Source organism: Zootoca vivipara, chromosome 3, assembly GCF_965207765.1.
Source record: "Zootoca vivipara chromosome 3, rZooViv2.hap1.1, whole genome shotgun sequence".
Taxonomy (NCBI): Eukaryota; Metazoa; Chordata; class Lepidosauria; order Squamata; family Lacertidae; genus Zootoca; species Zootoca vivipara.
Window position 1 is genome coordinate 99,098,625 of NC_142586.1, and position 12,097 is coordinate 99,110,721.

Genomic DNA, 12,097 nt, shown 5'->3' on the forward strand with positions numbered 1-12,097 from the left:
TCTGGTATAATTTAGTTTCCATTCCACCAAAGCTGGAATATCATTTTGTGCTGATTTCAACTAATTCATTGTTCTGAATGGCTTCTAAGGAAGAACACTAAAACCATTGGATTCCATCTAGGCTTAAGGGAAGGCAGGATGTGCAACGTGGGTTAAGAATATCTGGCAGCTCTAGGCCAATGTTTGACAGTGTATATCTATAGTGGTGGTAAGTAGTTTTTGGCTGCTGCAGGTCACTTTGAAGCCATCACTTCAGGGGGAAAATGAGGATGACAGCGCCATGCCCTCATACCTTTTTATTTGTGGGTCTCTGCTGAGGAAAGAGGGAGTTGAAAATCAGAGATTTCCATGTAGAGCTAAACATTCACATGCACTGGCTCTGCCTAAATCCTGGGCCAAATCGAGCTGACCCAAGATTCAGCTGAAGAGGGTTGAAGCAGCCTCAGAGCCACCTGGGGCTGTCAAAAGAGGTGGGGGCAGCTGCGTATTTAATCAGGGCTTCAAATTATAGGCAATGCATGGGCCTCAATTAAAGCTGGGGCCTGGATCTGGGTCAGCCTTGGGTTCTGAATTGGATCAGGCAAGCACAGCCCTATTTACAACAGCTGTTACAACACTACTTTTCTTTTCAGGCTAATTTAACACAAAAAGGAGACAGTAACTTTCTGTAGTGGGAAAGATGCCTTCTAATCTTGATTAAGTCCGAATTTAATATAACTGAATATGATGATAAATTCTAAATCAGGGATATCCTTCCTACTACAGAGTGTAATAACCTCACATTCATTATTCCTTACAACAGTAAGAAAGATAGTATCATAAGCAGTTACATACCGGGAGCCTATATATTCAGCATGAAAAGAAATACAAGACTGCTAATATTTTGGCACCTAGATTCTACAGTACAATTTCATGAATCAGAATGTTAGCTATAGAGCACCATGATTTGGGGAATACAGGCATGCTTTGTGCCTTGTATTGAACGAGTTAGCACATTCTTTTCAACAATAGTTTAAGAAAGAGTCCAAATTAATTCACCTTCAGGATTACCCCTTTTGCAGAGTATGGCTATTTCTTTTTCATTATCTGTCGCCTGTTCATCACTCGTCAAAGAGGGAGAACTGATGGAATCAACAGCCTCATCAGTAGCGCCATCAAACCAAATCTTTAAAAGAAAACAATTTTTCAAAGTTACTTATCTTCATACATACAATCTCCTTCTGCCATATCATTCACTAACCAACATGAAAGATTTTAAAGCCAGTATTTCACCACAAAAAAAACAATTAACCTAATTTACCTCAGGTACATCAAACGGAACTTCCTGATTATTAGCCTTAAGAATATCTGCTAGCAGCCTCAAAGTTCTTTCACGGGGAATACTGTTTTCTTCTTGCATTTTAGTCCAAACAGCGTCAGCCCTTTGCCAATCGTTGTTTACCTCTGAAGGGGGGAAAAATGAAACAACAGAGCAAACCTAAATGTGGCACTGTCATTTTCTACTGCAAGCTGTTTCATGCATGTCTTCACATGAAGTTTATTTTCCCATATATAACCAACTTCCTTTGTTGATGAATCAGGAGTGGATGTTTGAATATTCTTTTTTCAAGTTATTTATAATTAGAGCCAAACAGAATATTACACATCATAGGAATAATTCTCCTGCCAGTGTAGTCCTAATTTCCTTTTTGTTAGAACACCTGTTGCCAACTAGGTAACCTCCAGATGTTTGAGACTACACCAGAAGGAGCTGCAATGCCGGTCTGTTCATGCTTGTGTGCACCAATGTAGCACTTAGGGTCCAGCAATCTTGACTTTTTTATGGAATATAATGCAAGTAATGCACACCCTATATTATAGGATACAGTTTCTGCTGGAGATTACAAGACAGAGGCCTAACATTTCCAGAACTCTAGCAAACCTCCCAAAATAATAGATGTTGGCACCATCAGCAGCGGTCGGTGTGGACAGAGTGTTCTGCTTACCTGACCTCCTGTCAACTGGCATCGCTACACCTTAGCGGGAGGTAACGAGGTGATGGAGTTGGTGCAGTGTAAATGCAGCATTGTCCATTAATTTCACTGGGTCTACTCTGAATAAAACTTAACTGAACACCAACCATAATCTTGGCCCTAGAAGAGGAGGAGTCCTGTCCTTTGCTCTGATAGTGGAGGAACAAAGAGCAGGGCCTTTGGAAATAACCTCATCATTATGGCAGATTTATAGAGGGGAGGCAGGTCCTCGGGTATCTGTGTCCTAGGCCTGTTAGGGTTTTAAAGGTCAAAACCAGCACCCTGAACTGTGCCTAGTAAGCAATGAAGATGAATCAAAATAAGGGATATTTCATCTGATCTCTGGGCCCCAGTTAACAGCCTGGAAGTCACATTTTAAAGTAGCCTTGTGCACAGCATTTTATAACAAACTAATCTGGAGGTGCTTTGGGCACGACAATACAGTATGTAGGAAAATCAGATGTAGGTGTGGTTTCTGGGCAGAAATTCAAAGCTTGAAACCTGATTCCTTAAGGGGAGTGTAACCCCATTCAGAACAGGCTGCACATGTACTCCCACACCATCAAAATCCTCAACCAGCAGTATTTCTGTCTTGTATGGATGACTGTATTTTCCCGTGCATAAGATGCCCCCATGTACAAGACGCCCCCTATTTTGGGGGGCTCCAAATTAAGAAAACACCCTTCAGCACTACCTGTGTATAAGATGAGCCCAATTTTAAACCTACCGGTAATTTTTTTTTTTTTGGGCAGGGGGACCGGGGACCTAGTCTTATACACAGAAAAATACTGTCTTTTCCCACTCCCCCATCCCTATCTACTACAATGATGCCAAGCAGTTCAGGACTTTCACAACCTCTCCAGAATTACAAGTTGGAAGAGAGACAGCAATGGGGGTCATCAGGATATAGGCAACATGCTGATCCAAATCCTTGGCTCATCACCATTTCCCATATTCCAAGGTGCCTGAATATGGGAACATACAGTGAACACAGTACATCCCCCAACTCCTTGCAGGAAAAACAACAACATATAACTCTAATATATGAGTTAAAATAACCTCTGTTCATCACTCGCCTTGCAATCAATGATGGATTACAGGTTTAAAATAATTCCTCTTTTTTGTGCTGAACTACGTGCCTACATTTGTAAACTAAGGGAAAACTGAATTTAGCTACCGTTGTAATAATATACGGAAATAGCCATGGAACCTCAGGAGTCGTACTGCATGCAACAGTTTTGAAAGCTGGTTAGACATGGTTCTGTTTTTGCTCTTACAGCGGACAAAGCTGTTTCCCCTTTATTTAAGTAGATGGATTTGATTGTGTCTTTTCTTGATGTCTACAGATTTTGCACAACAGTGTTTGATAAAATTTGTATCTTAGATTTCTCCTCTCACCACTGAAGAGAGACAGGCTGCTTGTTGGGAAAGGAGGAGGACTCCCTCCTACTAAAGGAAGATTATGTTTGGAAACCCAGTTGCTTTATTATGGTGAACCAGTATTTGTAAAACAATAAGGAAGATTTTTTATAATATATAAAAAAGCTGCTGAGAAAATGAAATGCAAGAATGGAATAAAGCATACAACAAGTATCTTGGCCACTTCTCTTCTGAATGTTCTTTTTGCAAGCAAAAGAGGTGAACACTCTGCCAAGGTAGATGGGAAAAAAGCCATGTTTCCTTATCTTATAGAGAGACATGAAGGTGTTGGAACATCACATTGCCGAGCTGCAGTAAAGCAAAAATCCACCTGTTTCCAAAAAACACAGTTCTACAGAGGTGGTTGTATTGGGCTTCTGCAGCAAAAATAATGGAGAATCTTGTGGCACTTTACAGAGTTACAGTTACTGAATTTCATAGCCTGTTTTCCTCTTTCATGGAGCCCTTCCTTCACCTTCCTAATTTTGGTTAACCACAGTTTGCCATGTCTGAACTGGAAAACTATGGTTACTGCTAACCTTCAAACAACAGTTTGCAAAGTCACCTCTTATTGTGGTTTGAAAGTCATTTTTTTTTTAAAAGCAAACTATTAAGCAAGCAAGCACTCATCAGATGCCATAGAAAATTACAAAATAAAAAAATTCCTTCCAGCAGCACCTTAAAGACCAACTAAGTTTTTATTTTGGTATGAGCTTTCGTGTGCATGCACACTTCTTCAGATACACAGAAAATTACAGTTAGTGAAAACCAAGAAATTTAGGAGGAAATCCATCCATGAGAAGAGCAGGAAAGGAGGCGGCTACATTCATATTCACATAGTCAAAATTAAATTTGCAACAAGAATCTTTGTGTCCTCCGCCCCCTTTATACAAGGTATCCTTTTAAGGATTACTAAATTCAACCAAACCAACATTTTTTCCTTTGGCATGTGGGGAGACCTAGTTATGCTTAAACTAGCCCAACTGACCTGCATTGGTTGCTTCTAACATGAAACAAATTCCTAGGCATATATTTAAGATGTCTGAATAGAGGAGGGTTGTAGGAACATGTAGTGTGTCCAATTCTACTCATATCAGGGCTTGATTGCACAAATTGATGCATAAAGCAAAGAGTTTGGGACCCTGCAACATGATGTTTAGTTTCTGTGAAAAGCAGACAACCACTCCAAAATGTCCTATCAAACTGCTTTTAAATGACTTCTCAGTTTCAAAAACTGTGTGCCATATGGTATGTGAGGTTCCAATTCAAGATATATAAAGTCCCAAGCCTTTATCAATGTGAAGCATTACGTAAGCAGTCCTTTGGATCCCAGGCCATATAAAATCTGATCCTATTAAAAGAGGATGAGGCAAAATGTTTCAGAGGTATGACACGCCTGCAAAACTCCCTTTCCGTCAATCGAATCTGCAGTCATCCAATGCTATGTGGCTCTCAATTTTCAATTGTCCTCGAATGCTTAACAAGTTGCCCACGTACTGGTAAGATTTTGAAAGGCTTTCAAGATATTCCTTAGGAGGCTGCGAGTGTATTTGGCTATCTTCTATTGAAAGCAATTATGTATGTAGCAAAGAGGAACATCTTTTCAAATTCTTTTGTAGACAGCAAAACAAGACAGCTCTTCAAAGCAAGGGGAGAAATTACAGAGAGGATTCTTGAATTTCTGAGACATGGTTTAGTACTACACAATGATGGGAAATGGCAACTTTCTTTAAAGAACTCCTCAAGAGATAAATACCACCTATGCAGAAGCAAATAGGTGGTTTACAAAAACCTTCAATTATCGCTCAACCAAAGTAAGCCAACTGCAGAACGTTTCCCTATTCGGGTTAACACTCTAAAACTGGAAGAAAGAAACTTAAATGGTAAATTGGAATGCAGCTGAAGTACAATGAACAACATTTCACCCATGGGCAGGGCAGGGCAACATTTCACCCATGGACAAATGCCGTACCAAATGTTTCACCAACGAAAATGGCTGAAGCAGGGAGAGTAAATCTTTAACAAGCTGCAATAAAGCCCAGACAGCTTGGCAGCTAAAAGATAGAACACTTGAAAATTGTGGTGACCAGCCCACCTACTAGGTAAAAAGGAGAACAAGGATGCAATATGAGAGAGGCCATGATTGCATCCTTACCTAATGGTTGTGTCCAAAGGTCTTGTGTCCTCTTAATCAAGGTCTAATTCTACTTATCTCCACTGGGCATGCTTGCTACTGCTGCTGCTGCTGCTGGGAGTTGCAATCCAAAACATCTGGGGTGCACCATGCTGGCTACCCTGCAGTAAACCCAATAAGCAACCTAGGCTGGTAGCAAATCTGTCATGTGTGATTTAGTTTAGATTCCTGCATTGCAGGGGTTTGGACTAGATGACCCTTAGCTAGGTCACTCCCCCTCACCTTCAGAGGAAGGGAATCGAGCCTCTTGTTGTACTTAGTCTGCCTAAGAAGCACAATGTGTGAGGTCTGAGCTGGTTGCCCCAAGCTCAGACAGCATGGCTCTTACAAGCCATTCTCGTGTTCCTATACCAATTATTTAGATTCCTATACCAATTATTTAGGAACTTTCACCACTGTAAGCCAAGTTTTACTGCCTATGTTATCTTAGAAGGCTGTATTTCAAAGATTTAACATCTTATATTTCCATGCTTTACTCTGCTGCGTGTTTTGTGATTTTTAATCTCTGCTAGAGCTCTCTCACCAAAGAATACTTGCCCCAAACCTGAATCTTGGCATCCAAAAAGTTTCCTTTTATATACCTTTCCCCCCCACTAACACAAACGTTCAGGGAAATCATACAGGTGCACTTTATGGCCTTGGTTCAATCCCTTTTAATCAACTATGCAGACTAGAGAAGCATTCCAAACCGTAACCATTATGCACTGTCCTCCATTTAGCAGTACAGTGTGACAACAGCCAAGGAGCAATATAATATAAAGAACCTTTTAATGAGGGTGAAAGAGGAGAGCGCAAAATATGGTCTGAAGCTCAACATCAAAAAACCTAAGATCATGGCCACTGGTCCTATCACCTCCTGGCAAATAGAAGGGGAGGAAATGGAGGCAGTGAGAGATTTTACTTTCTTTTGTTCCATGATCACTGCAGATGGTGACAGCAGTCACAAAGTTAAAGGACACCTGCTTCTTGGGAGAAAAGCAATGACAAACCTAGACAGCATCTTAAAAAGCAGAGACATCACCTTGCCGACAAAGGTCCGTATAGTTAAAGCTATGGTTTTCCCAGTACTGTAGTGATGTATGAAAGTGAGAGCTGGACCATAAAGAAGGCTGATCGCCAAAGAATTGATGCTTTTGAATTCTGGTGCTGGAGGAGACTCTTGAGAGTCCCATGGACTGCAAGAAGATCAAAACTATCCATCCTGAAGGAAATCAGCCCTGAGTGCTCACTGGAAGGACAGATCCTGAAGCTGAGGCTCCAATACTTTGGCTACCTCATGAGAAGAGAAGACTCCTTGGAAAAGACCCTGATGTTGGGAAAGATGGAGGGCACAAGGAGAAGGGGACGACAGAGGACGAGGTGGTTGGATAGTATTCTCGAAGCCGCCAACATGAGTCTGACCAAATTGTCTTCCCTTGATCAGGGAAGCCAAATTCTTCTTCTTCTTCTTCTTCTTCTTCTTCTTCTTCTTCTTCTTCTTCTTCTTCTTCTTCTTCTTCTTCTTCTTCTTCTTCTTCTTCTTCTTCTTCTTCTTCTTCCTCCTCCTCCTCCTCCTCCTCCTCCTCCTCCTCCTCGTCTTCTTCTTCTTCTTCTTCTTCTTCTTCTTCTTCTTCTTCTTCTTCTTCTTCTTCTTCTTCTTCTTCTTCTTCTTCTTCTTCTTCTTCTTCTTCTTCTTCTTCTTCTTCTTCTCATGTTAAGCTTGTGCTCTACTAACCCCCAAGATCCTTTTCATATGTACTGCTGGCAAGCCAGGTGTCCTTCATCTTATGTTTGTGCAGCTGGTTCTTCCTGCCAAAGTGTAAAACCATACATATGTCCCTACTGAAATTCCTTTTGTTAGTTTGGGCCCAGTTTTCCAATCTGTTAAGGACATCTTGAATCCCAATTCTGTCTTCTGGTGTCATTTGCCAATTCGTTGACCATCCCCTCAATTCCTTCATCCAAGTCATTTATAAAGATGTTAAACCACAACAGACCCAGGACAGAACCCTGTGGCACCCCACTTGCCACATTTTTCCAGGATGAAGAGGAAGCATTAATGAGCACACTTTGTGCCTTGCGATTCCAATTGTTTGCTCCTCACACTAAAACTACAGTTGCTGCCCTTTGTAACCCCTCCCATCAATATCCTTAGCCATACAAGTAAAGTGCATACTATTAGTTGCTTACAATACTATTAATTTCTCAATAATGTTAATATCTCAATTATTTTTGTGTGGCTGCAAAACCAATTCTATTCTGGACATTGGTAAGTCTAACGTGAAACATACGAGAATTTTCCTCACTTATAAGAACCAAAATAAAGAAGAGACTGTCCATTTTACTTACTGCATAATTTTAACATGTAGTAATACATCTCATCTCTATCGCATTCAAAAAGCTTTTGAGTCAGCTCCACCATGCTTTCCAGGGCTTCAACCTTAAAAGAGAAAATATTACAAACACACACCACATTTATAACATCTATACATGGCATAAAGAACTGCTTGGTTTATTAGACGTTTATTGCATATGTATCAAGTTGTAAAAAAGTTATGATGGGGTAATGAATAGGTAGGGGATGTAGAATGAGCAAATAGGAAAAAGGGGATTAGAAGAATGTGACTATATGACGTGCGATGGAATTTTCTGTGCACGAACTAACATTTTAGCAATGATTTTCACAATGTATAAATTGCGACGACAATGCACACCAACAAAGAGAGAATAAGGCTATCAATGACTACTAGCCACCATGGCTAATTGTACCCTCCACTGCAAGAATCAGCACAGCCCTGAATACCAGTTGTTTAGAATCACAAGTTGGGAGAAGACTGCCACACTTTAAATCCTGCTTGTGGGCTTCGGATAACCATCCAGTTGGCCTCTGTGAGAACAGGAGGCTGGGCTAGATGGGCCTTATGCAACAGGGCTCTTCTTATTTAAGATCTTATACATATATATTGCATGTGTTAATCAGTTCCTGACACTTCCCTACAATAGCAGTGTATCTCATATACCGGTAGTAATCACTTTGCCAGGGGACCCAGGTGGCGCTGTGGGTTAAGGCACAGAGTCTAGGGCTTGCTGATCAGAAGGTCGGCGGTTCGAATCCCTGCAACGGGGTGAGCTCCCGTTGCTCGGTCCCAGCTCCTGCCAACCTAGCAGTTCGAAAGCACATCAAAGTGCAAGTAGATAAATAGGGACCGCTCCGGCGGGAAGGTAAACGGCGTTTCCGTGTGCTGCTCTGGTTCGCCAGAAGCGGCTTTGTCATGCTGGCCACATGACCCGGAAGCTGTCTGCGGACAAACGCCGGCTCCCTCGGCCTATAGAGCGAGATGAGCGCCGCAACCCCAGAGTCGGACACGACTGGACCTGATGGTCAGGGGCCACTTTACCTTTACCTAATCACTTTGCCAACATTAGTTAGCCGCTTTGAGCCCGGCTCCGGCTGGGGAGGGCAGGGTACAAATAATAATAATAATAATAATAATAATAATAATAATAATAATAATAATACTCAAAAGTATGCCCAGTGAAATTAATGAACATTACTGAAATTATGTATGATTTAGTTACATCCCTGCATCACAGAGGATTGGACTCGATGATCCTCAGGGTCCCTTCCAACTCTGCAATTCTATGATTCTACGAGTAACTTAAGTTCATTAATGTCAACGAGTGAGTATAATTAACATTGTATACAACCTTCTATATTCTCAGCCAGTGTATTTGCCAATAAATGGGTAGCTCTCTTTCAGAATGAACTGAAGTTAGCTGGGCATCAGTTTTGTGTCTGTAATAGTACACAACTGATCTAAGTAATTTCCAAATGGTTTTGCATACTTGTTTAGGTGGCCAATACCTTGTAGGAAAAAACAGGTTCATACTGTTTTTCTTCACCGTGTCAACATTAGCCTACTAACCAAGCTATTGTTTGTGATCACCACTAATCCTTTCCTTCTCCAAGTCTTGTGGCTCATGGAGAAACTGAGGAATGGAAAAGACATCTGCCCTCTTGTGGGGCTTTTGCAGAAAAGGTAAAACAGCAGAAGCCCAGCAGGACAGGAAGGAAGCCATATTTCCTCTCTCCCACAAAGATCTTGGAGGAGGAATGGAGGAGTGATTTCTCTTCTTGCAAAAGCTCAGTCTCCCAACTTCTCTGTAGGGAAAAGGAGAATGTTTCTTTCTTTTTCTCAATAGGCTTTTACAGGACAGCGTAGTAGCAGCTGGGCCTGTGCTTGAAGCTCAACAGCAAATGCCTGAGAGGGAGGAAGAGCTCTACTGTTAACAAGTTGGCAAGTAAAATGATAGAACCCTGAATATAATATCAGGAATGGGAAAGACAAGACAGGTGACTATCCTACCCTATAGCTGTAGAGTGTCATCAACTGGAGGCCCTACTGAAAGGTAGTTAGTACATGCAGGTCCTGCTTTGCAAACACAATGCGCTCCCAGTAAATCGCTTGATGATGAGTGTTTGCATAACAAGCCAATGATTTCCATTATTTCCTATGGGAAATTTCTGATTTGTCCATTCTCCCTCCCTTTGCCTGATATCTCCTGCTCCCTGATTTGTCGGATCTCTCTCCCTTCCTCTATGTCTGTGATGGGCAAACTTGGCCCTCCAGCTGTTCTGGGACCACAACTCCCATCATCCCTAGCTAACTGGACCAATGGTCAGGGATGATGGGAAGGGCCAAGTTTGCCCATCACTGCTCTATGCCTTCTGCCCCAAATGGCTGCTGCCGACCAGCAAAACACAAATATGTAAGGAAGTGGGCTGTTTGGATATCTGAATCAGCCGTTTGTGTAGCAAGGTTTGGGTATAACTCTGTGTTTGGGTAACTGAAATTTTCAGTAAAGAGCATTCTGATAGTAGGAGGTGCACGTAACCACAAACTGATTAAGTCTTTTCCTCTTGAATTTGGATGGTTACAATAGAAATGATGCAAAATTATTGCCTTAAATTAGTAATATAAATAACATTTTCACAATACACAAACCTGATTATTTCCAATACACTTCTCTGCAAACCACTGCAGTCTGGCTGGTCGAGCTCTTAAACCAGGTGTCTGCAAAACAAGATTTCATAGTAACTAAGCACTTGCTGACTTGGAATAATTCCTTAAATGTGGAGAATTAATATGCAGTTATAACTTAAGATTACTCGAGTGGTGAACTTGCCCAGTAGTTACACTTTTATGCTACAACAGTTGAATATGAGGTTTAACACTTTCAAAAACAGTAGTGGTACTAAATATCTGTGGAACAGCCTTCACAATTGTCCACCACCAAATGATTTCAGTTTACAAGCAAACTGTTCTCAGCTACAGGGCATTTATTTGCTACTCCAAGGGACCCAGGTGGCGCTGTGGTTAAACCACTGAGCCTAGGGCTTGCTGATCAGAAGGTCGGCGGTTCGAATCCCTGTGACGGGGTGAGCTCCCGTTGCTCGGTCCCAGCTCCTGCCAACCTAGCAGTTCGAAAGCACATCAAAATGCAAGTAGATAAATAGGAACCGCTACAGCGGGAAGGTAAACGGCATTTCCATGTGCTGCTCTGGTTTGCCAGAAGCGGCTTTGTCATGCTGGCCACATGACCGGAAGCTATACGCCGGCTCCCTCGGCCAATAATGCGAGATGAGCGCACAACCCCAGAGTCGGTCACGACTGGACCTAATGGTCAGGGGTCCCTTTACCTTTACCTTGGCTGATAGCTCCTCTCGTGCACTCTGGACTTTTCCTCTCGTGCACTCTGGACTTTTCTTTTGTATATCAAACCCTTTATTGATTCTATCAGCGACGCTAAAGTTGTCTGCATTTTTTTTTAAAAGGTTATATAAACATAGTCGAAAAGCAAAATTCCTGCCTGCCCCCCTCCTGTCCCCAAGCACAGCCCCACATTCTGCCCTTTTCCAATGAATAGTAGGAACACTAACTTCATCTATGTTGCAACATTGCAGAGTGGTACTACCAAAAGATCTAATCCAATATTGATGGTGGAAAGTCCGAAGCAAGCTCCAATGTCATGACTGGGATAGAAATGATCAGAACTTTGCTGAAAGCCATCTGGCAAAGTTTGTGGCAGTAGCAGAACCCCCAGTGGCATTTTAGAACTTGGTGGTTCATCTCTCTCAAGCACTCTACTTCTCCCAGTACCCAATGCCGTAGCACTACTGATGCTGTGAATCTGATAAATTACTACACACAGGGAGCCCAATGGCACAGCACTGAACTTCTTAAAGAAGTTAAAAGGGTGACAATGCCGGGTGCTACCTCTGATGTCCTCCCCACAACCGCCAAGACTGAACGTGATCTGGCAACCATAATGTCCGCTGGAAAACCCCTGTTCTAAGATGCCAGGGTTCCCTCCCCCCCTTTCCTATATTTTTAGCATAGGACTATCAAATCATTGTTTTATGTCATATGGATAAGTGACCATCAAGCAAATTCAAGCAAACGATAAACAGAAACCACTTGTGTATAATTTC

The 12,097-nt window shown here is 41.9% G+C and overlaps 1 protein-coding gene across 1 annotated transcript in view; it reads right to left on the reverse strand.

Annotated features, from left to right (window-relative positions):
- The window catches only part of LRPPRC (leucine rich pentatricopeptide repeat containing), a 113,423-nt gene that overhangs the window by 25,113 nt on the left and 76,213 nt on the right, over nucleotides 1-12,097 (reverse strand). The window contains exons 26-29 of the mRNA XM_035111198.3: nucleotides 10,611-10,679; nucleotides 7,954-8,044; nucleotides 1,301-1,443; nucleotides 1,039-1,165 (exon numbers count right to left, since the gene is read on the reverse strand). Coding sequence (XP_034967089.3) covers nucleotides 1,039-1,165; nucleotides 1,301-1,443; nucleotides 7,954-8,044; nucleotides 10,611-10,679 — 430 coding nt within the window. The remainder of the gene's footprint in view (nucleotides 1-1,038; nucleotides 1,166-1,300; nucleotides 1,444-7,953; nucleotides 8,045-10,610; nucleotides 10,680-12,097) is intronic.